Source organism: Maylandia zebra, linkage group LG7 (assembly GCF_041146795.1).
Source record: "Maylandia zebra isolate NMK-2024a linkage group LG7, Mzebra_GT3a, whole genome shotgun sequence".
NCBI classification, from domain to species: Eukaryota; Metazoa; Chordata; class Actinopteri; order Cichliformes; family Cichlidae; genus Maylandia; species Maylandia zebra.
Window position 1 is genome coordinate 17,809,764 of NC_135173.1, and position 23,476 is coordinate 17,833,239.

At 44.4% G+C, this 23,476-nt stretch overlaps 3 protein-coding genes across 7 annotated transcripts; 1 reads left to right on the top strand and 2 right to left on the bottom strand.

Moving 5' to 3' along the window:
• Window positions 1–361: 361 nt before the first annotated feature.
• On the bottom strand, window positions 362–8,159 carry LOC101473084 (uncharacterized protein C3orf20). 4 transcript variants are annotated; one of them, XM_004567770.5, is made up of 17 exons: window positions 7,585–8,145; window positions 7,410–7,504; window positions 6,847–7,283; window positions 6,484–6,522; window positions 6,292–6,391; window positions 5,348–5,554; window positions 5,063–5,212; window positions 4,800–4,914; window positions 3,925–4,050; window positions 3,776–3,847; window positions 3,393–3,564; window positions 2,892–3,111; window positions 2,098–2,178; window positions 1,652–2,009; window positions 1,409–1,525; window positions 695–837; window positions 362–536 (listed from the first exon to the last, which is right to left on the bottom strand). In XM_004567770.5, the coding sequence occupies exons 1-17, from the start codon at window positions 7,639–7,641 to the stop codon at window positions 491–493; spliced, it is 2,535 nt and encodes an 844-aa protein (XP_004567827.3). In that variant the 5' UTR covers window positions 7,642–8,145; the 3' UTR covers window positions 362–490. The 4 variants fall into 4 exon arrangements, with proteins under 4 accessions (XP_004567827.3, XP_004567825.3, XP_004567826.3 ...); XM_004567768.4 differs by having other exon boundaries at window positions 362–837; window positions 7,585–8,153; XM_004567769.4 differs by lacking the exon at window positions 3,776–3,847 and having other exon boundaries at window positions 362–837; window positions 7,585–8,150.
• Window positions 8,160–8,243: 84 nt separating this feature from the next.
• metap2a (methionyl aminopeptidase 2a) lies at window positions 8,244–14,493 on the top strand. Of its 2 annotated transcripts, none has more exons than XM_004567767.4 (11): window positions 8,244–8,494; window positions 9,205–9,318; window positions 9,533–9,595; window positions 10,136–10,238; window positions 10,546–10,707; window positions 10,884–11,065; window positions 11,312–11,406; window positions 12,025–12,121; window positions 12,223–12,326; window positions 13,331–13,446; window positions 13,563–14,493. In XM_004567767.4, the coding sequence occupies exons 1-11, from the start codon at window positions 8,350–8,352 to the stop codon at window positions 13,813–13,815; spliced, it is 1,434 nt and encodes a 477-aa protein (XP_004567824.1). In that variant the 5' UTR covers window positions 8,244–8,349; the 3' UTR covers window positions 13,816–14,493. The 2 variants fall into 2 exon arrangements, with proteins under 2 accessions (XP_004567824.1, XP_076742056.1); XM_076885941.1 differs by having other exon boundaries at window positions 9,208–9,318.
• Window positions 14,475–22,951, bottom strand: LOC101472509 (netrin-4). The gene is made up of 10 exons (XM_004567766.5): window positions 22,620–22,951; window positions 21,945–22,492; window positions 20,043–20,315; window positions 19,145–19,271; window positions 18,741–18,929; window positions 17,905–18,112; window positions 17,672–17,784; window positions 17,465–17,533; window positions 16,628–16,801; window positions 14,475–16,243 (listed from the first exon to the last, which is right to left on the bottom strand). Exons 1-10 carry the CDS (start codon window positions 22,729–22,731, stop codon window positions 16,101–16,103), a joined length of 1,956 nt encoding a protein of 651 aa, XP_004567823.1. The 5' UTR covers window positions 22,732–22,951; the 3' UTR covers window positions 14,475–16,100.
• Window positions 22,952–23,476: the final 525 nt, after the last annotated feature.

A 23,476-nucleotide genomic window follows, 5' to 3' on the forward strand; every position in this document is an offset into this window, starting at 1 on the left:
ATTCTGCATTTAGTTATTTACAGGAAGTCACAAAGAAAGTCAGATGACTGACAGCTTGACTTGGTGAATAATATGAAGGATTGAATATAAATAATGGATTAGTTGTTGCTTTTTGCCATGTTTATTTGGCCAAGTCGAAACTCACTGAATCCAGGAACTTGTGGCAGATCTCTTGCCCCTGATCCATGTTTTATTTCATGGAGGAATATCGAGTGTGTGACAAGACAAGGGAAGGGAGGGCGTTTTGGTCTGTTGCTGGAATGATGCAGTGTGATTCCCGTCCCTGCAGAGGGGTTACATATCTTAAAGAAGGGAAAGTGAAGACTTAATTGATAATATAAATAAGGACTCAAGCATCATGTTATGTTTCAGTTTCATTTTTTTATTCCACAGAGAAATCCGTCCGAATTTCACGTAAATGTTGATGACAATTTTACATTGCCTTCGCCGTTTCCCTTTTCTGTGAAGGGCTCGGCGTGATGTCGTCGCCTCAGGTTAGTGCTGTGTCTGCAGCCGCAGGAGTGTTCACGGAATCACTGTGTGCAAAGATTGGAAGAACACCAGTAAAGTGTTCAGCTTTAGAAAGCCAACTTCTGTTATTTGTGGTTCTGTGGTGATGTGTTCCAGTATGCAATAACCAGTTTGATTCATTGGCTTACAGGACATCAAATCAGAGGGGATTGTGGAGTAATACCTGAACTTGTAGTCTGAAGGGAGAATCAGACCTAATCTGTAGTCTCTTCTGCTTCTGGAGATTTGCTTTTCAAGGACCCTGGCTGAGAAGCTGTGATCGCTGCATATGTAGCCCGCGAACAGCAGCTTCCCTCTGATATACATCTATCACATGAGCATATAAAAAGTACTTTACACGTCTGAAAGTGGAAGAAAACGCCTCTGCAGTCCCCCACTGCAGTTATTTTTACCCTCCCCACATGTAAAAATGTTAAGCGGGGAGGGCTTTTTTTTTTTTCTGCAGAGAAGTGGTTTACAAAAACGTTTCACAACAAAGGTCATACATCATGAGGTTATTTTTAAGCTTTAGATTTCAACACAGATTGGCGTTGATGCGACACCACATCCTGTTATTTGTAATGTATGTGCTTTCAGAGTTTCTGAGTAGGGCCTGCTGACCTACATTATTTAAGTGCTGACAGTGTGTCATGTGACTATAACTCAGACCTTTATGTTTGATAGTGAAGGACGTTAGCAAACGTCACTGAAGCAGTTGTCATTAGAGCTCCCTTTTGTATTTCCTACTTTTAATACTTTTAATACTTTTACAGGAATGTTTGGACATCAGGGGAAAGTAGTGGAGCGGTGCTTGTTGCTGCCACCCAGTGGGGACCATGAAGGCGTGCACTTTGCATAGCATGCAGCTTTTGGACAAGTCTGCAGTAGGTTTACTGACCAGGACCGTGCCGGGAGCAGCTCTGTGTCGCTGGCGCAGCAGGATGTTCTTGGATTCGTAGCAGGGATTCTCCATTTCTATTTCATACCTCACCACACGAAAAGAGTCCATCTGACACTGGATTTTAAGAAAAAAAAAATCAACCTGTTACTGAATCTGACTGGCTCTAAGCAACACTGTTTTTACCCTTGAAAATGTGCCTCAGTATCACTAACATAACTCTTATTTTGCCTAGATTCACACCTGAGTGCAAGGCGATGTTCTGTGTTTGTTCTTCCTCCTGTAAAGATACTCCAGCGAGTCCTGGCCAAGCGTTGCGTGCGTGTCGACAGGCTGACGTGGACAAGTCACACACACAACAAGGATCTGTTGACTCTGTGGAGGCTGGCCCATAATGAGAGCATCATACTCCAGGTCTGTCACTACCGGCATTAGTTTAGTGCTGCAGCAGCAACTCCTCCGCTGCCCTTCCCCCAGCAGTGCCGCTCTGAGTAGATCCGGGCACACTGTGAGGGGGACAGAGGGGGGGAACGGTGCCACTGCAGGAAGGAGGGTGACGGCGGCCATCTGCAATTCGGGATTATTTGGAAGAAAAACTGACCTGGGAGACAGGGAATCTGATGTTTTATAAGGCTACTAAAACATGTAGCAATTGACTTTTTTCATCAAACTAGAGCGTCTGGTCTTACTCTGGTTTGATGCTCCCGTAAATCCGAAGGGGTCCTAGCTGCGTGAATCCACGTTCCTTCTTTTCAGGCTTTCTAGGTGTCCTGACAACAAACAGGTCAAAAAAAAGTTAAACTGTTCTTTAGTGTGCCTTTCAATAATGCAGCAAAGATCTAGTGCAAGTGTAGCACAAGTGAAGCACTGAAACTGCTCCGCAATGTGTTTCTGTTACTGCAGCTCAAGAATAACTAAAGCAGGTGCCGTTATAACTCGCTGGTTGAGCAGGTAATCCATACACTGTAAAGCAGTTTTTGTCCCCGCTGGCCTCTCGGCTAAGTCCATCATGAAAAATGCATATTTTAAAATCTCAATGAGACTTTTACCTGGATAAATAAATAATATATATAAATTCTCTTTAGTGTGTTTACTTGGTTAAGTTATCCAGAGTAGAAACATCCAGATATCGCTGTATGTCACATCATTTTCACACATCCACTGGAGCACTGAGCCCTTCTAAATGTCGCCCAGTGGAGCTGTATGTCGGGAGGAAAATGTCCAACTCATTAAATGTTTTTCAAACTGCTACATCTTCAGGGTGAAGACTGTGTAATGTTTAATTTCATCTCTGTGAGAGTAGCGAAGGTATTTGCCCAGTGAATTTACAGAGCACCATCGGGTGCCATGTGTCCTGTTTCTAGCAGTTTTGGAAATCGACTGAAGAGCAAAATCTCCTGAAAATGTCAGAAAATGTCCTGACCTGATCCTCCTAACATAACATTGTTCAGAGTTTGTGTGTGGAAATGGCTTTAGCGTGCACCTAGGCAGGACAACGGGAAAGTCCGGCGCTCTTTCGGCTGATTGCGACAGGTGTCCGTGAAGCTCCCGAAACTCATCTCTGCTATCCTCCGGCTGGACAGGGTTAGCATTTACTCGTTCAGGTAGCTTCACAGAGGGCAGAGCAGCTGACTGTGCCTCTTTTCTCGGCCTGGTCCTCGGTGGGGCATCTGGCATCCGCTTTGAGCCAGGACACTTGATACCTGAAGGAGAGGAAGAGGTCACTCAGAAATGCACACAGATACAGAGTTGCACAGATGACCGTGAACAAGATCCTCATGGAACTATTCAATAATGTCGAGTTTGCAGGATAAAGTGATCCTGTAACTTTTTGCTTCATTGAACTATTCCAAGCAGCTCCGACCAGGTCAGGTTTTCTTGATGTTACAACCAGCTGTTGCAGTTTTATCACATGTGGGGAGAACAGGGTGAATGTCAGAGAAGCTAGAGAGGCTATGTTTGGAAGCTGTGAGCGTGTAAGTACCGACAGCCACACGATAACAGTCCAACCAATCTTCCACGGTTTTGTGTACTCTTTGCTGAAGCCTGATCAGTGTCCCGCTAGGATGACCTCCTCTTTTCCAGTGTGCTGACGACTCCTCCTGCCTCTTCCCTTCTCTCACCATCTGGAGAGCATCCCGAGAGCACACCGACTTCTGCCACACAACATTATGTGCGCATGGTAGATTATGTTATGTAAAGCATTTAGCTAGCTGCTCTATACACAGCAACCACCGACTATTTGTGCACAAACGCACTGGTGGCTATTAAGCTAACTGCTCCTCTTTATCTAATCAGCTGTTTGATTCACTGTTTGTGTCACTTTTCCACTCAGACACAATCATCTGATCATTAAAAGTGTCTTACATGTGTCAGTGGGGGATACAGGAGGTCTTGAGCAGCATCAGAGATAAACGTTTCCCGAGTCTTCAAATAAGACTGCAAATGCAGAACTGATATTACAGAGAAATATTTTAGCTTCCTCAATATCAAGGTGAAAAACAATGTAATCTTACTGTTTCCTTTGGCTGATTAAGGTGAGACCGAGCAGAAAGCGGAAGCTGGGCGGTTTCATTTTCACACCTGAAGGTGAGCACTGCAGACGTACCGCTGGACAGACTCACAGACACGTGATCAGAAATCTGCAGGAGACAAGCAAACACTTTTATCGGTTATTAGAAAATGAAAACCCTAAAGAACAGCAAAGTGGCATAAAGAGTTAGCAAGTCCTCCTGTCTTTGTCGCCTGAAACGATCCAATCTAAAGCAAAGAAACCCTGCAGACAATAAAATATGAATCTCTACGTCCTGTCAGAGACAGTTAGTGTTGCTGGGATTTATGCATGAGTAGGAAATCTACACCGTAGCTACATCGTAACCGCAAACCCCACTGAAACCCTACAAAGTGAGCTGATGTGCATGAGAGTGGATTATATATCCTGAACCCTAAAGTATAACATTGACAACAAAACTCCCCCATCATATTTTTATGATTTTTTTCCAAGTCTCTTGTGGTTATAGTACCATAACATATGATTTAGCATATGTAATTCCAAAGGCAAAAACCACAGGGACCAAAAATCATTTAGATAGTTTGCTAAAAAAAAATGTAATATTCATATTTATTTTCAACTTAGTAATTTTTTAAAGGTTTTTCAGATGTAAAAGCATTCTTGCCTAACAAAATGAGGAGTGCTGCATAAAATGTTTTTATTATTTCATTGAAATTCAATAAAAAAAAATCAATCAGCTGCCTCCCCAGAAATATAAGTACACACTGTACTGCCAGTTCCTCCTGTGTGTCTCTGGCTACTTTTGCTCCGAATTTTTCAGTTTATTGATGAGAGAATAGCAACAACAACATCGAGAGGAGTTTAATTCGTAGACCCCACCTGTATTGCAATCTTTTCCCTGTGATATGGCTTCCAACTCCACTCCTTAGTTTTGTTTCCGTAAATATCGCACACGAATCCACCGTTCTGGTCCCACAGTGCTGTGACGGCCGAGCTGCATTAACAGTTACAAAAGATTTAAAACAAACAGGCGAAGCATGTGCAACAGAATTTTGTTATACGTGTATTTTTACATGTTACTTCATATTTTTCAGTAAGAAAAAAAAAATGAAAAGAATGGAAGCCACCTGGCATGCACTCACCTGAGAGGACGCGTGACGGCCCCGCGCCCAAATGCTGTAATAGTCGCGAGGATGGTGGGAAATTGGCTGTCAGTGAACACATTGGTATAGAAGCCTCCGCAGGGCAGGCCTGAGTGACTCTGGCACACTGCCATGCAACCAGATGGGTAACTGAGGGGCCACAATTACAGGTCATAAGGTCAGCAGCAGTGACACATTTTCCATATGCCCAAATCCGCCTTTAATTCTGGACACTCATTAAAATTGAAATCTTTATGAATAAACATGATGAGAAAAAGATGATACTATATGAATGAGGAGCCATCGTTGATCCTGTAGTGCAGTTTTTGCCGGGCAGGATCCTGCTGTTTCACTTCTGGTATCTGTGGCATCCCGTTGACTAAAGAGGAAGGATGGTCCTTTCTTCTCCTGCGTGTCACGTTAGCCTTCGTATCCCCATAGTGACGGAGGATAAGCTGTTCGTTCGGATCCAGCTCAGTTGTTGGCAGTTTTCTACGTTAAAAAAAATACGGTTAAGTGTAAACGTTTTTGGACAAATGTGACTTTTGTCGTTTTCGTGTGAGTGTTCTTGACTGGGTTAGATGTTGTGAAGGGGTTTTTTTGAACCATGGAAATAAGCCGTCATCTTTTGGTGTTGTTCTATTTGTTGATTTTGCTACTCCTAAAGTTTTTGCTCCGTCTCTGATAGGTTTGTTTTTTCCCCATCTTCAGATGGCCTTTGCTTTTACTGACCTTTCTTTGGACCTCATATTGAGAATTTAAATGAAAAACTATCAAATGCAATTGCATCATTTGAAATCAACTCCAGATCTTTTATCTGCCCAATTAGTCATGAGATAAAGAGGGAATCGACCTCATTTGACCATCAAACAGTTCCAAACAGTTTATGTGCAACCTTTGTCAAACCCTTTGAAATAAAACTAAAAGTCAGCACTTCAACCACATATTGACTGTTTGATTTCAGATCCCCTGTGTTGTGTACAGAGGCAAAATTACAAATAAATGTGTCACTGTCCAAAAGCCTATGGACCTTAACGTATATTAAACAATGCATGTGAAAGTACTGGATTATATTGCTTTAACCAGATAAGGATTTCAGTAACTGATGACCAAATGTAAAATAGCCTGAAATTCAATCAAAATGGATTCATCAGATCAGCCGACCAACAGGATCTGATCATTTGGAAATGCAAATGCTATTAATGCAGAAACAGACGCTGACAACTCACTCTGGATCTTTTGCTCCCTGCAGTCTCTCCACCACCCACTGATACAAACTGATCCTGTTCAGCACATCACTGGAGGCCTGATTAGGCTGAGCGATCAAACCTGCACACAAAACACACGACACAGCGGAGGCAGTGACAGAGTCATCTACGCAGTGCTGCAGCTGCATGTCATACCTGCATGTTTACACTTACTGGATGAGATGGAGGGAGTGGCTGCTGTGGAGCTGCGAGCTGTTTAAGAGCAAGAATGTGAAACTTAGTCTTAGAAGGATTATAATACAATTTCCAAGGAATTTCACGTAAATGCACTCCAAACTCAGAGTGCAATGCTCAGAGAAACTGCAAAAAGAAAACAAACAAACAAACAAACAAACAAACAAAAAACAAGAGCTACATCTCAGTTTCTACATGCCTCACAAAAGAAGACTGAACAAGTATGGGCTGTTGGAAAGGTCCAATTTGGGGGGGGGATTAGATGGATACCTTCCTGGTATGTTATCTTCCCTTGTAGTGTTTTTATGGCCACAGAAATGTGCCTGAAATTATTTCTTTTACCTCTACTGCATCTTGGCTCGCTCTTTTTCACATGTGGGTTTAGTTTGGCTCGCGACTTTCTCCCTGTGAAACCAGCACTTCTTGCTGCGCACGGGTTCTCCTCTGCCGTTTCCTCCCGGCCGCTGGCTGACACCTGGCGGGGAGGTTGCTGCAGCTTCGGGGAGCCCACAGACTTCGGTAGCTTGTCAGTCAGTTTGGGACTTGAACGCAGCGCCCCTGCAGTCAGATCGTGCCAGGAGCAGTTCAGAATATTTACAACCCCGTGAGGAAGACGCCTCTCATCAGCCCACCTATGCTGCCAAAGCAGGCGAGCCAATTCATTTAATAACTGAGGCGCTGCTTGCTTGTATGCCTCGATCGAACCGTTCAGGGTTAAAGCAGACGATGTGCCAGGTTTATCGCCTTCTTCCTCCCTTCCCTCGTTCTCCTCCAGATTACTATGAGAAAATAAGACAGGTTATTTACAGTAAACCACGTTTCCTTCTCCTCCTCCTTTTGCACATTCTGACAGAGATGCTCCCACAGCAGATCATCTCTGTCAGAATGTGCAAGCCTCTAATTACCTTCGTATCCTGCCCTCGAATTGTGCTCCTCCATTTATCACACTCAAATGTAAAATGTTTCCTCGCTCTCCTTTAACTCGATTTCGTCCTGCTGGCTGCAGAGAGGCAAGTGGACGGTAAAAGTTGTGCTCTTTCTTTTAAACTACACAGTCAGCAAAACGCATCCTCACCTCACCTGATCAAAGAAATAAAAGGGCCCCCGTCTGCCTTCTGTCCCACCAGAAGAACTCATTTCCCGTTACAAAGGGAGAAATCCCCCACACTGTATCTCTTTGCAGCAAAGCAAAAGTAACCTAGCTGAGAAAAAGTGCTTCAAGATCAACATTTCACTCCAGCAAATACCCCCCTCTCCGTTCATGTTCTCGCCTTGTTGCTTGGATACGCACTTCTCGCGTTACGCACGTTAATGATCGACTCTGGGCATCAAATTGAATCTGTGACAGTGCAAACAACAATACGTTACTCTCAATAACAGATAAGGTGTCGAGCGTTTGGCAATGTGGACACACAAAGAGAAAGAAAGGGCGCGCAGGTTGATACTGAGGAGCTGCAGCAGTCAGGTGTGCGCTGGGCTGCCAGGTAACCTGAAACTCAGCCGCTGGACGATCGGAGAAAGTGATGAGTCCAGCACAGTGCAGCTTTTAAAGGCCACACACCGGGACAGGACTGTCACATACATCTGAGCATCACAGGAACTGTGAGTCCAAACAATGTAACTCTAAAAATCTGATGACGATTGAAACTTTTTTCTTTTTTTTCTTTTTTTTTTTTTGCTGCTTGGCGCACAGGAGGATCGTCTTCTTCTGTTCTGGTTAAGTTGTTGCATAGAGATCGTCTAATAGCTCGTTATTGGCTGAAGCTCCCTCCAGCACACTTTTCTGCTTTGACCACTGGAGGCTCCCAGCAGCTTATGCGTCACTTCGTCTCTTAGCCGCTGATCATGGCGGAGCTACAGTTCCAGGCTGAAGTGGAGCCTCAACTTCTCAATGGGGATGACTTGAACGAGGAAAGAGAAGAAGCGGACGCCTCGGAATCGGTAAAGAAAAAAAGAAGAAAGAAGAAGAGGAGCAGAACCACAGCGCCAGGTAAGGAGCGCATTTTGCGGTTAGAGGATCCTTTTAAAGAAAATAGCGCAAAAAAAAAAAAATATTCCCCTTACTGCTCGGTGTTGTGCAGAGCATTAAGTGTACTGGACATGAGACTTTTTCAACCTGTCAGAGGGTATTCCTGTCCAGATGTCCCAACTCTCAGCGGCTGCTGCTGAAGCTGAGGGCGCTCATCTGGAAACGGGACAGACTCCGAAAATGAAATGTAACGTCAAAAATGGATTGGAAGCTGTCACTTGAAGATATGAGGGGAATAAATGTAACTTGCCCAGATTAAATATGTTTGATCCTATAATTCTCCACATAATCTGCGTGAAATTACGTAATAGACCCACAGTTGTAGTGCAATACGATGACATGTTGCCAGTTGCAGCATTACTGCTTCATCAGCAGTAAAATCCCAAAAGGTTAAGTTGCTGAAGCTGCCCTAAGTCAAGCGTGGTCCTCACAGCTCTGTCTATGAAGGGCTAAATGTCATAATGCTGCAAGCTGCATATGCCCTTGAGGATACTGACTTCTCAAGGCAAGAAATTATTCACACATCCTGCCAAGTTCAGATCATGGTAGATGCACTTTCTTGAATGGACTCTGAACCACAGATAATTTACTCCCTCTGTGTATGTGTGTGTGCGTGCATGCACGTGCATGTTCACCTGCACATGCATGCACGGCATTGTGTGACTTTGCAGCAGGGACAAGCGAGGCTGAGGGGGATAGAGACGCCGGAGGTGTTGGTGATGTGACAAAACAGTTGGAACAGCAAACGCTGGAGGACAAAGAAAGGGCCGAGGATGGAGAAGAAGGTATCTTCTTATTACAGCCGCCCACTATCAGCATCATTGTCTGCAGCGGTCATGCTGCTGGACTTCAAGTCCCAGAAAGTGCACTGTGAAATTCAGCTGATCATATCTGCAATGTGATATTTGATTTTCAGTAGCACTCCGGGAATTGTGCCCAAACGCCTGTCGATATTTCTCACTTTGCAAACTGTATTGAAACTAATGATGCTTTCAACAGATGGGGACGAGGGAGAGAACTCAGCTGGAAAAAAGAAGAGGAAGAAGAAGAAGAAGAAAGGATGTAAGCTATTTTTTTTCCCGTAGCGCACCAAAATGCACCAAGAATTTAAATTCTTCACTCAGCAAGAGGATTTTTCTTATTGTTTGTTCATTTAAAAAGCAAACACACGCACACTTAAGATATTAAGTAGATATGTAGCATTTGTTGATAGCATTGAAAGATCGTTCAGTAAAATCTTTGCGGTTGTGTATGAGCATCGGCGTGTATTCGAAAACAGACGTCACTGCGTTGAAAGCGCTTTGGAACACCAGATGATTGCAAACAGAGCACAACAGCAGTTTGTCTTTTTTAAATCCATGTCATTAGTCGTCAGTATTGCAACATGCAGTCGGACAAAACTGCATGTTGTTCAGACAGGACGATATGAATGACTTCCCCAGCACTGTAATTCTCTTTCTGTACCAGAATGCCAGGCATTGTTCTCTTAAAGTCAAAATATCAATGTCATGAGCACAAGGGCTCATAACTTGTTAACGTGTTTTATTTCCCCTCTCCTGCTGCTTTTTCCTCTGCTCCGCCTTTTCTGTATCTGGGCCACAGTGAAGGGACAGACTGACCCTCCCTCAGTCCCTATTTGTGAGCTGTATCCCAACGGAGACTTTCCAAAGGGAGAGGAGTGTGAATATCCCCCATCAAAAGACGGGTGTGTGTGACCTCTACGTTGTTCCTTCCGTCTTCCGTTGTGTGGCATTCCTACATTTAACTTAGGTCCCACTTTCCGCCTATCCATACAGGCTATAATATACTAACTGATCGTGTTTCCAGTAAAGATGTAAATCCATTCTCTTTTTTTTTAGTATGTTTTGCTGCAGTTAAAAATATCAGCACTGTTTTCACCTGTGCAGTGTTTTTTTCAGGGAGCATGTGTCATAGCCTCATTACAAACATTTGTATAATGAGAAAATAATGAGTGCCTCCTCTCCGTGGTGCTCCCCTGCACCCACCCCCAGGCGCAGCGCAGCGTGGCGGACCACCAGCGAGGAGAAGCGGGCCCTGGACAGGGCTAACGAGGAAATGTGGAATGATTTCAGGCAGGCGGCCGAGGCACACCGGCAGGTCCGTGCGTATGTCATGAGCTGGATCAAACCAGGGATGACCATGATAGAGATCTGGTGAGAAACACGCTGATTTGTCTTTGAGAGTTATTGATATGGTCTGAGAAGATGAGAATGTGATTAAGACCTTGAAAGAAAGGGAGGATCTGCTCCCACCTTTTCTCCTCTGAATGTTTTACCTGGCTTCTCTCTAACATCTGCTGCCTCTTTGTGTTTCTTTCTGCTTCTGTCAGTGAGAAGCTGGAAGACTGCTCCAGGCGGCTCATCAAAGAAGATGGGTTAAAGGCGGGCCTGGCTTTCCCCACAGGCTGCTCCATCAACCACTGCGCAGCCCACTACACCCCAAACGCCGGAGACCCGACTGTGCTGCGCTACGACGACGTCTGCAAAATTGACTTTGGAACGCACATCAACGGTGAGAGCTCACTAATAACTTTTTAAGTGCTTTTTCAAGTTACGGTCTCCCATTCCCCATTTGGCACGGTGGAGTGATGATTGCCTTATGATTCTGGCCGCCTGGAATAAACTGTTCTCATAAGTTAATTAACGTCCTCTTTTTCTGGATGAATACATGCTGAATGTTTCTGCAAAAAAAAAAAGTGTAAAAAAATGAAAATAATTAGCCGCTGCCGGCACTAACCAAACTGTTTGGTATTTTCAGGTCGAATAATAGACTGTGCCTTCACCGTCACTTTCAATCCAAAGTACGACCGACTGCTGGAGGCTGTGAGAGACGCAACCAACACTGGCATCAGGGTAATAGGGCCCGTCCTCCCATGCACCGTGCTTACACAAAGACTTATGAAAAAAAACGAGAATCATCAAACCAGATCACAGTTTAGGTTATAATTCATATCTAGTCTGAAATGCAACTGTGATAACGGGTGACGATAACTCTGAAATAACGGCACAAATCATAACGTACAGTGGCGTGTAATAATTCAGGGTGACATAAAATGTGCACGCTGTTGAATTCCTGCCAGCTGCAGGGGACACACGGTTAAAATCTGATGTAATCTTATAGTGAGAAAGCATAAAAGCAATCAAGTGTAAAATAGAAATGCATGGATATACAGCAACTGAACAGCGCATAACGCAAAAAAAACAATAATTTATATTTTTTTATTAAACATGTGGCTGGAAAAAGATGATGTCTCACTTAAATGTGACTACTTTGGTACCTGATGTTACCTGATGATGCTCAGACTGGATATATTAAAGGCTGTCAGTATACGATTCACTTATTCAGTTAGTTCCCCCTCAAAAATCAGAAAAAAAAGAAGTGGGATGTGATTCTTACTCTCCAGACCTTCAGTGTGCGATGGATGGCGTGTTATTTACTGACGTGTGTGTGCAAACTCTGATCTGTCCCAGTTCGCCGGAATTGATGTGCGCCTGTGCGATGTTGGCGAGACCATTCAGGAGGTGATGGAGTCTTATGAAGTGGAGATAGATGGGAAAACATATCAAGGTAAAATAAAAATGATGCCATGCTTCATCCTTTTTAATCACGAACAAGGCTTAGAGCTGCTTCCTGTTTATGAAACCCTCTGTGTGCCGCTCTCTTGACAGTGAAGCCGGTAAGGAATCTCAACGGCCACTCTATTGGACAATACAGGATACACTCAGGGAAGACGGTCCCTATCGTAAAAGGTGGAGAAGCCACAAGGATGGAGGTTTGTACACCATTTACCACAGATTACACGTGGATTAGACTGTGGGGCCCAAATTAAAAAACTGCAGACCTCTTTTTTTTTTTTTACTAAAGCGTTTGAAATTAAACCTTTTCCACCTGACTGACCTTGCGTGAATGCAAATGGACCCTTTTTAATTCTTAAGTGCAACTGGACGAACATGTGGCTGGTTAGGGTTACGACGGGGTCTGGAGAAATGTTCCAATTCGCCGCTTTAACAGCTTCTCGGTCACCCTCCTAAGCACCCTAATTACACTTTTTAATGGAATTAGCGGCCCCATCGAGTTGCAACACGTGTTAGCACACCAGCCACTCGTTTCAATCGTGGGCATCAAGAGTTCATTAATGGGGCCAAGGAGAAAGACGGCTTCGCATTATGCAGGGAACTAAAGTGAGCCTGTGCCTGGCTGCACAGCTGTGGTGCATGGCTGGGGTTTTATCTTGGACAGAAGTGGGCATTTTAATTGGGAAGTTGCTGCGTCAAGCCTTTCACCTGATGGTTCCAGGAGAGTTGAGGAGGGGTTGATGCTGATGTGGCAGCTTTGTGTATTGTATTTTTAGCTAAAGTGTGTTGGTGTAAAAGGGCAATTACCCTCTTTGTGATCAGAGAGTGGCAGCTGGGTGTGCCACGGGGACTGCTAGCACTTTGACTGATTATCAGTGCAGCGAGAAAGGGCGTCTCAGTGCTATCAGCTCGTACCACGGGGGACTCCGACAGCAGTCACGTGCTGATAGAGAAGCAAAGTCCAGTGAGATCCGACCAATCAACAGCTGAAAAGAGCACTACCGCCCTTTAATAGACTCCACACGAATATGTCATCGGCTGACAACTTGAGGTTTTTGTTAAATTTGCTCTCAGCCTCCCCTCCTCCCTCTAAAGTGCTTTTGTCCTATGAGTGCTCAATGACACCTGCCCTGCTCTAACAGTCTTTCATTTCTGCACTTTAAAGTCCTCGTCTCTTTTTGCTTCTTTTGCTGCTTCTCAGGAAGGTGAAGCTTATGCCATCGAGACATTTGGCAGCACTGGAAGAGGCGCTGTCCACGATGACATGGAGTGCTCGCATTACATGAAAAACTTCAACGTGGGACACGTGCCAATAAGGTTTCTGTTTTCACCTCATCGCCTCGTGCTTTATGTTTTTATACGGTGGCTTTCTTCGATCTCCAGTTTGTCACGTTTCTCTCACCTCTCTTTCCGTGTCGCCACCAACACCGCAGACTTCCGAGGGCTAAACATCTGCTGAACGTGATCAATGAGAATTTTGGCACTCTGGCATTCTGCCGCCGCTGGCTGGACCGCCTGGGAGAGAGCAAGTACCTCATGGCGTTGAAGAATCTGTGCGACCTTGGCATCATAGACCCGTACCCACCTCTCTGCGACATCAAGGGCAGCTACACCGCCCAGTATGAGCACACCATCCTACTCAGGCCCACATGCAAAGAGGTGGTGAGCCGGGGCGACGACTACTAAGCATGCGCCAAAATCCACAACGAACCAGGAGACGACAGACTTCTTCAGACTGACAGCAAATATGCAATATTTCTCTGACCTAAATTTCCAGTGCTTGAATACCTTTAGATAATTGTTTTAGCAAAAAAAAAAAAAAAAGACTCTCATGAAGTTAGCTGAGATAGTTTTGTTTCATTTCTTTCTCTCTCTCCAAAGGATCAAGCCAATAGTAAAAAGGGCATATCTTTAACTGATTCAGCGTTGTCATTTTAGCTTTTTTTTGATGTGCTGCTTTTAGGTAATATGCAAAAGAGATTTATGCAAAAGAATCATGCAAAAAAAAGGAGGTTTAGGTGCTCGCACCTTGCCTGAACATGCTGTGCTTTATTGCCTTGTTAAGCTCATGTGAGGAAAACGGAACCGCTATCAAATATTTATACTTCTACATTTCTTTGCTTTATTTTAATTTGAGGCAGTTTTATAAGAAATAAATTGTTATAAATCTTGCATCCAATGCTGCATTCAAGTTCATGGAGCTCTCTGGCAGCTCTAGAGACATCACCGATACACAGCAGTTTTACAGTTTATTAGGAAGACTACTCCAATACCTAATGCAGGCTGTGCTGCAGTGCTGAAACCTGAGGAAAAACCTCCGTCTTAAGAAAGAGTTTGACCAAAAATAAACATTACAACAGTGAATGTTTATTGTTTCCACTTATATTGCTCCCTCTTTTCTTAGCTAGTAAGCAAAAATGTCAAATGATGTCAAACTTTAACCACGTACATGTGTATTTCTCTCTTTTAACCAACGGAGGGCGGTACTCAAACATGGGTTAAATATCAGTCAGCCACCTCTGCTGGTGAAGATGATGCAGTAAGGCACATCAGGCTGTTTATTCATAGCCTGGTGCTTCTGCATAATGTGACCGAGGAATGAAACCGATTTTTCCCAGAAGCATTAAGAATGAGCACACTGATGTTTAGTTTATGCAGTTTAGATGAAACAGAACGGACAGGACACAGAAACAGCGTTGCAAGCATCACGATGACGACAGAGCACATTCATTCACCCTAAAAAATAAAAAAAAATCACCACCTTGTCCTCTAAAAGAAAATTTCCAGCCCATTTCTCTTATTTTGGCAAAGTCTTTCAGACAAGGGCATGGGTGGTGATGCTATGGCTGAGGAATGCATCGTGTCCCCTCATACAGTTTGTCCTTTCTCCTTGGAGACAGCAGACCAGGCCTATTCTTAACCGGGGGCTGGCTCTAAAGTGGCTTGTGGACTCCGGATCTGATACACTGTGATGTCCATTAATACCCCGGCTTTTAATACATATTTATTTTGAGGCAGCAGGAGTCACAGGCCAAAAAGAGAAGCATATGTTCAGAGAGCATTTGCAACACCCAAACACGCACCGCTTCCTGCAGGGCTGACTTAAGGGAGGTCTTGTCAAGCGAATCCTCCTCATGTGGAAGCAGGTCTTCCAAAGAAGGTGAAATCCTTTCGTAGCGAGCTGGCTATAAGAGCAAACAAATCCCAAGTGTTTTAGCCTGTTGTATGCAGAGAGGGTTTTGTTCTCATCAGTCAGCAGGGGGGCGAGTGGCCCAGAGTAAAGTGGAGCTGCTCAGATTTAAGCCGTCTGATTCCTTTAATGTTTTTTCATCCTCTCCCTTCATCCCGGAGTTACTTGTTCTGACTTGCACAGTCCCAGACTCACCACCAAGGACATCTAGCATATGTACTCTTCCACACACGCTGCCTGATGTTTACTCGTTCATGATTTATCGGCAATATCTGTGTGACGACACGGATCATTCAGTCTGTGCCTTTGCGAAATTTCAAAGTAAACAGTCTTCCATAAAGTGGATACAGCAGGACGCGACTGTTTTTTGGCTCGTGAGCTCCGACAGCGAGGAAATCGAGCCAGGAAATGAAGTATAATTGAGTATTTAATATGCACTTCTTGCTGCTTTATAAATAATCTTGAAAGTTTTATGAGCTGAGGCACAGCATAACAGGAATACAATTCAGACAGCTTTGTGCGGATGAAGGTTTTTACGGTCTGCTTTGTTCTCTTTGATCCTACAGTGACTGTAGTCTGGAAGGTATCTGCTCTCACATGCTTATTTTTATCACAGGTTCACAACCTCAGTCCTATAGCTTTTTCCCCCTTTTGTTCTGAGACCATGGACCGTGGAAAAAAAGAAAAAGAAATAGGCAGCGGTTTCACTTTCATGTCCAAGTGAGGCCTAATTCAGACAGTCCTGCTGCCAGCTGCGTCCACTGCACTTCTCGGCGGTTCCCTACCAGTGGCCGCAGTGTTTTCTGAGGATGTGGAGGAGTTTGCGTCCGAGGCTTGCCTTCCAAGGTTTAACAAAGCTCTTGGTGTTAACAATAAGTCGGCCTTTCTTCCAGTCTTCATGACCAGCCACCACATACTCAGATCCTATATTGGAGAAGGGGAAAAAAAGCAATAATGTATTTCAGATCTGCTGAGAATGCCACTACAGCAGGGTGAAGAAAAAAGAGAAAAAAAATGACTATGGAAATGTACATCATTTAGCTATAACAAGTTAATTACCGCGCTTCCCTGGCTAGCTTAGCAGAAGCGATTATTGTGGAGTGTTAGACGTGAAATAGTCTCATAACAGAGAAGTGTGTCTAATCTTTTAGTTGTAAATGTCCAATTTAAATGAGTAATGCTTGGATGTTGGCACTCACTCAAAGCCTCTGTGAGAGGCGACAGGGATCTTTCACTCAAGAGTCGACTAATTATACACTTCTGCATCGTGAGCAATAAAGTTTCTCATTGGAGCCGGCTGCAGCTGACCTGGGTTGAGGATGGGGCAGGTACAGCCGTGGGTGGTCCAGGACTCTGGGTAAAGGGTAACACTTCCCCTCTGGATCTTCATCTGAGGGTTCTGATACAACACCTTCTTGACCTTGACCTTCACCTCTGCGTGAGAGCCTTTGTCGTGGGCTGACATCACCTTTGCCACCAGTACTGCCAAGGCAAGAAAACAACCAAAAGAAGTAAACAAATAATAACCATGTGAGAAACATTCTAATCGTTTAGAATATAAGTGTTGACTAATAGTAGTACTAATAAGACTCTAATTAGAATTTTCTAATGTGTTTTTTGGCTCTGAAGGAACATTTCCTCACATTTATGAAAATATGTTCTTTTTAAGGCATGTAATTTAAGATATGGGGTGGTACCTGTGGTCAGTCAGATGTGACATAAGCATGAAATGTTTAACCTGCTAGCTCCGTAGACAAAGTCCACACGATGTCCAATTTTACTGATTTGCATGGTGTCTTGCATCAAAGGTGAAGGTAATTATCTAGTGAATTCCCCCCTGAGCCATCGGGTGTCATATGTCCTGCCTTCTGCACATTCTTTCCAGGTAGCAGCCTCACCTAACCCAAACTGATCACTTCAAGTCAGGAGAGCACGTCTGAAGCGGACTTTGTCCTGTTGTGTGCTCCCTGTGAGACAGGACCTGATTATCTTGACACTGTCCACAGGTCATGTGCAAAAATGATTTAAAATATGAGACCCTAACCCTATCCTGGCCTCAAGACATCAAGCATTTCATTATAAATCATTCAGATTGTTAAGATTGACTCTCACGGGTTTACAATAAATGTAAACATTTTTTTTTACCATAGTCAAACTCTGCAGCACAGAAGAGTTTAGGGTTGCCAAGGGTTACCTCTATGCATTCACATTTCTCTGGAAAATGAAAGTCAAACAGATAACAAGATTAATACACATAATTTCACCGTGAAGTATAGATTGTTAGATGAAAGCAGCCTTATTTGCATCTATGTGGGCCGATGAGTGTTTGGCGTGATGTGACCTGTGACTCACCGGAGTGGTGCAGTGCAGAGAAAAGCTCCTCTACCCTAAAGAGTGCCGTCTCACTATATTTGCTGCTGTGTCCCATGTGGCCACTGGCTGTATAGAAGACCTCCACATCTGAGCTGTGCCGCAGAGGTAAAACCAGTCAGAGCCAGTTAATAACCCAGTATGCTCTCAAACTCCCCAGCATAAATCACCTGATTTATTTCCATTAATACATATGGTTGAGTCTTGGCTCTTACCCAGAAATGCAGTCACCAGTGTAGGGGTCACAGTCCCCCGTGCAGTCACACGGACGGCAGCCGTATTCATTAAGCCCCCAGTATCCCGTCATGCAGCTGTCACAGTAGGAGCCTCCGACACCGGGCTTACAAGTGCACTCCCCGGTGTTAGGGTTGCAGAGAGTGCTGCCACCTGAGTGGACTGAGCCGACAGGGTGGCAAGAACAGGCTGTGCAGGAGAGAGTGACAGAACAAGAGAACTGCGTGTTAACATCTCTGTAGCAAACACTTCTGAACTTCCACATCAGCTGTATTTTATCATTGCACTCGTTACAAGCGACAAGTCGGAAGTATGTTATGTAGTCAGTGTGCTTTGAGCAGATGCAGCAAAAACAAACAGTGAAGGACTCCCTCGGCTCGCTGTCTGAAGGCTCGTTGACATGACAGATTGATTTTTTTTTTTCATTTCTAGTTTGTGTAAGAAAGAATGTTGCAGAATGCTTGGAAGGATGGAAGGGCAACAATGGGGAAAAACGTGGAGACATTCCTCCACTGTTTGCAATTACAGCCACACTCTGAAACCTCGAATGCAACTTAAGCAAGAATTACAGAGACTCCTGTTAAGGAGCGGGCTAAAAGTCTGCTTTGTGTCTCATCAGTGACTTAGGAAGGTGCTGGAGCAAAATCCCCTTATCAAGGAGATCAATGTGCTTTAATCCAGAGGGTAAAAAAGAAAAATCAAAACCCTCCAAATAGCAAATTCTGCAACTCTTAGTTGGACTTTTCAGCTGGCATTGCTCCAAATAGAAAAGTTTTGGTTTAAGGCCAAAAAACAAAGACACACTGTGGGGTCTTACCTTTGCAGGAGTCAGGTGCCATTTTTGGTCGGCTGGGATCTCTGTAAAAGCCCTTCTTACAGCTCTGGCAGTGACGGCCCTCCGTGTTGTGGCGGCAGTCGTCGCACACCCCGCCACGCCGTCGCCCCGTTGCGAGCCACAGCCCTCGACTGAAGTGACAGCTCCTGGCGTGGCTGTTACACTTGCACTCTTTGTTCAGACGAGCGTGGGAAAAGAAAAGAAACATTCAAGTGTGACGCTTTAATCAGCTCACCTCTCAACTTTGAACCCCAGTGACACTCTTTAAGCGGTGCATCAGCATCTAAAAGGTGTGCGTGTGATTTATGACGCTAAATTAATTTTCCCGATAAGCCAACGAGCCGCGTGTCCTACGATGCATCTCACTCTCTCGCCCCATCACTCACTCTGACACTCGTGCGCCGTCCCCGTGATGCCGTTGGCGGCCTGCCAGGGTTGATCGTTGTAGAGAGGTGCGCAGCGCTCGCAGTGCTCGCCGGCCGTGTTATGTCTGCAGGCACACTTGCCGTGGACCTGCCGGACAAACGCACCAGACAGTGAGAATTTAACAGTTATTGAGCGTTTTATTGTATCTGCATGCACTAAAGGAACATCGCTTAGAGATCAGTTATGACTTCATGTGTCATGTGACCAATTTGAAATTGTTAATTTAGCTGTTTATAGTTAATTATACACAATAATAGCCATTTTAACTAAATGTGTATTTTGGAGTCATTGTTGATCCATTTTCTAAAATTGATGCTGCACATAAACAACCATGCACATTGTAATAAGCACCTAATGTACTTATAACCAACCTCCTTCTTAAGTATCGCAACATAGTGGCATCTAAATGCACGCTGACAGTGTTTACACACTGTGCAACATGTCTACACCTCTTAGGCTGTGTTGGCAATAAACTATTGTTTCTATTCTCCACTTACAGTTAAGAGAATAACATGACTGAGACTATGGGCTGTTAAAGTATTAGGCCGAATACCATAATTAAGGTTTCCACCCCCTTAAATCCCTGTAATGGTAGGTAAAGCTGTGGCTTAATATTCAGTCTTCACTGCAGCCCTCCACTTCAGCAGCACATACCAGCACACAGCTGGGTAACGAGGGAGTGGTGGGAACAAAACCCCAAACCCAAACCACATCACAAAGCTCGAGACAAACTGGGGGCATCAGCAGATTTCAACGTGACACAACATTTGAGTACATTCTCACAACGGGGCATTTTTGTTAGTGGGTTGTCATGTACCTGCAAACCGTTTCACAAACTCAAGCTCAATGAGTGCTCACCATGTTGCTGATGTTCTGTGTGCCAGAAAGGTGGGCACGGGCCGGTTCGCAGTGGTCGGCGTGTCCATTGCAAAGGCAGCTGCCTTTGACTATAAAATCATAGATGGCATAATGATCCGTGGGGAGGGCAGAGGCACCAGGATGCTTGGCCTGGCAGGGGCACGGCTGAATCTGCAGCAGACGGACTCTCAGGTTGGTGACCATGAGCTGGTCCTGAGCAGCCGGGCCATAGGGATCCACTGAGTGCCAGGGTGACAAGGCTCGGTAGATCACCTGGAGGATGAAGGGCAGCACATGTGAAAACCTCCAAAAACCTCTCTAACAAGTATTAAAAAAACAATCTTAGATGCACTGACGGATCATGACCAAACATAAATTAAGTTTGTAAAAGCAGGCACCAGCCTGGATTTCCTCACACGCTTGTGCTACAGCTGCTGTTACAGCAATACATGAGTAGCTTAAATGTGAACATCAGTGTATGGTTCTTCTTCTCCCTCGTTACATTTTGTTAAATGTTGATTGTTTAGACGAATAATCTCAGCCCGCCTCTGAATTCTAAGAACAGGGATGAAAACTGTGAGTCACACAGAGGAGAAGGAAGTTATCACAGGCTCAAAACATTCACTTTTAATATCTATGGACCAAGTCTGTGTATAAAATACACTATATACTACAATATCCTCTCCAAATGGCCTTTCCTTTCCAGCCCATATAGATTATTTTTAAACATGTTGAGCCAACTGGAAGTGAATTATATGTTTTTCTGGAAGCATACTTGAATTTTGTCACTTTTCCTTCAAAACCCACACAGTCACCTGCTGTTTAAACCGTCTGTTCGCAAGGGGCACGCTTGCAGAAACCATTTGAGGGAGTGGAACTAAAGGACAGCAAACAAACTGAGAGCTCGTACCGAGGCCCAGCATGAGACAATGAGAACTCTAGAGAACCTCAAGAATAGAAATATGAAGCTGAAAATGAGGGAGTGATTACTTTGCTAAGGTTTGTACAAGTCATGAGCATGAGAGAGACTTGTTGCTGTGTCAGAATGGTTGTGCAACACTGTGGCACCACGCACTTGGTAAATATACAGAATCTGATGTGCAATCTGAAAAGGCTGATTTATAAGGAGCACGTTTTACTTCATCTCTTTACCAAAAACAAACAACAACAAAAAACAAGGTTGACTCTAAATATTCATTTCAACAATTAACATTTCAGGGCTTCTTTGAGTGTTAGCAGAAGAAGGGACGCTAATTATAAAGGATGAGAAGCAGAGCTCACATACTGGCAACACACACACTTCAGGCAAATGCACTGCAATTATGAGATCAGCCATATATTCATTGTGTTATCCAACCAGAACCTCCCAACATGTTCTTAGGCAAATTTAGAGCAAAACAAATCTTTACTCTGTCCAGCGAGAGTCGATCTGTGAATGAAACATAGCTGGTGGTAAGGCAGCATATGGCTTGTGTGTGTAAAAAAAAAAAGTGTCAAAATGAACTCTGATATTGTAGCTGTGCATATCACAGCAGCTTGAGGCCTTGAAGGCACGGCCCATGAGAGGGAGATTAGTTTACAAAGCTTGGTCAACTGTTTGGTTGGTAGTTTGTGTGATAGCAGCTAATAAAGTGCCAATAAATAAATCACAAAGGTGAAGCAGTTGCTGTGAAGTGCTGGGATGTCTGGCAGCACTGATGTGATCACTGCCATATCTCAGAAATGACACTCCAGATCTGCCCTCCAGATCTCTGTCAGAGCTACAGTACATCACTCTTCTCCCCTTTTCAAGGCTTATTTCAAAATGATTCGACTTCAGATGACTTGTTTGATTAGATATGTAAATCCGAAACGTTCCATAACTCCATAAGCACATAACTCAGATTTCAGGACAACACTCACCTCTCCTCTGCTACAAGGATAAGCTCCTGAATACTTGGAGGTGCAAGTTGCCCCACCCTCGCCAACTGGTGACCCCTCCACCAGGCCAAACGTCTCGTCGCAGTTTCTGGCAAAATATCTGAGGGTCTTCCATGTGCGTCCACGGTCCTGGGAGCGCTCCAGCACCATGGCAGCAGGGCGTGGGGAGCGGAACACCAGGATCAAATGGGTGAAGAGGAACTCCGTCTCCAGATCCAGCTGGAGCGTCTCCTCCTTTACCCCCTCCGCAGATTGCCACCAGGTGTCAGGGTGGCGGAAAGAGGAGTCGCTCATGGCAGATGGAGGGTGCTCCTGGCTGGGGATGGCAGAGTTACACCGGCTGCACGTTGCCGCCGAGCAAGACCCCCTGCTGCTGCGGGGGGCGGAGGTCTGTCTGTAGAAGCAGAAGGGCTCCGAGGAGTTGAAGCCGCACACCGACCGAGTGCTCAGCACTCTACCCAGGGCCAAGTTGCCCATGCGGGGGTTGCAGGCTCGTCCAGAGCAGCGGTGATCCCTGGCTTTAGACGTTACTGGGGAGAGAAAGTGTGTGTTTACTTTTGGGATATTAGTAATTGGAGATCCAGCTAGCATTTTCCAACAGTTAAACAACTTTCTTAAATGACACTGAAAAGAAACACCAAGCAGGTTCATACTCACCGGCTAACAGAGGAGAGGATGCGCTCACCGGGAAAATGAGCAGCAGAATCCACAGCCTCATCCTGACTGCGCTGTAAGTCTGCATAAGGTAAAACAAGGCAAGAAGGCGCATTCAAGTGCTTTATCTAAGGATGCCCATTTGCTAATAACGTCCTCTTTCCCTTTTATAAAACTGCTACAACAGACATTTAGAAATGCTGAGTTTAATTCCGCCTTTTGTCGTGTTTAAATCCTCTGCAGGCTTAGCTTGGACTACTTCATCCCAATCCTCGGCACGCATTATTCTTCAATTATTTCCACTCCACCCCTCAGGATTCAACTTTGCTGTGGAGAGTTTTCATTGACATTTGGGAATATGAAGAGATTAGCACCGCCCTCTTCTGGTCTTTTCCAGACCACTCCCACTCCCACTAAAATCTGAAAACACCAAAAGTATTCCGGGAAGACCTTATGACGTAAACGCTTTAAAGATGATAGTGTTGGAAAAAATGATGAAGCGAGGTGATTATACTGAAATATACAGGCTTCTATTTTTACTTCTAATAATCATCCAACACAGTTCTAATAATCTTTTCTTTTTTTATTTGTGTGCTCTATTTGTTTTCATTTTTAATTTTATAATATGAAGTTGGTTGTAATGATCCTCAGTGCAAACACATTAGCTTATCCTATAAAGAGAATACACAGCAAGTAAAATGAGACAGAGGGCACCATGGCTGTAGCTAAAGGGAAGGGTATGAGGTGGCACTATAAACTGTAAATCAAAGAAGGGAGTAGCCATCATGACATCACTGACTGGTCAGTGTAGTCCAGTGTTGGGATAGTTAGCCCCCCCAAAAAGTAATGCATTGCACATT

Bases quoted from the DNA above. Each gene is read 5' to 3' on its own strand.
- LOC101472509 (XM_004567766.5), bottom strand. From the start codon at position 22,731: ATGCGCCTTCTTGCCTTGTTTTACCTTATGCAGACTTACAGCGCAGTC. The intron at 19,272-20,042 runs GTGAGCACTCAT...TTTGTCCGGCAG, and splicing joins CACAGAACATCAGCAACATG to GTCCACGGCAAGTGTGCCTG. The intron at 17,534-17,671 runs GTGAGTCACAGG...TTCATTTTCCAG, and splicing joins CTCTGCACTGCACCACTCCG to AGAAATGTGAATGCATAGAG.
- LOC101473084 (XM_004567768.4), bottom strand. From the start codon at position 7,641: ATGAGTTCTTCTGGTGGGACAGAAGGCAGACGGGGGCCCTTTTATTTC. The intron at 7,284-7,409 runs GTAATTAGAGGC...ATTTTCTCATAG, and splicing joins TTCGAGGGCAGGATACGAAG to TAATCTGGAGGAGAACGAGG. The intron at 3,112-3,392 runs GTACTTACACGC...CCTCTCCTTCAG, and splicing joins CTGTTATCGTGTGGCTGTCG to GTATCAAGTGTCCTGGCTCA.
- metap2a (XM_004567767.4), top strand. From the start codon at position 8,350: ATGGCGGAGCTACAGTTCCAGGCTGAAGTGGAGCCTCAACTTCTCAAT. The intron at 8,495-9,204 runs GTAAGGAGCGCA...GTGACTTTGCAG, and splicing joins GAGCAGAACCACAGCGCCAG to CAGGGACAAGCGAGGCTGAG. The intron at 9,319-9,532 runs GTATCTTCTTAT...TGCTTTCAACAG, and splicing joins GGCCGAGGATGGAGAAGAAG to ATGGGGACGAGGGAGAGAAC.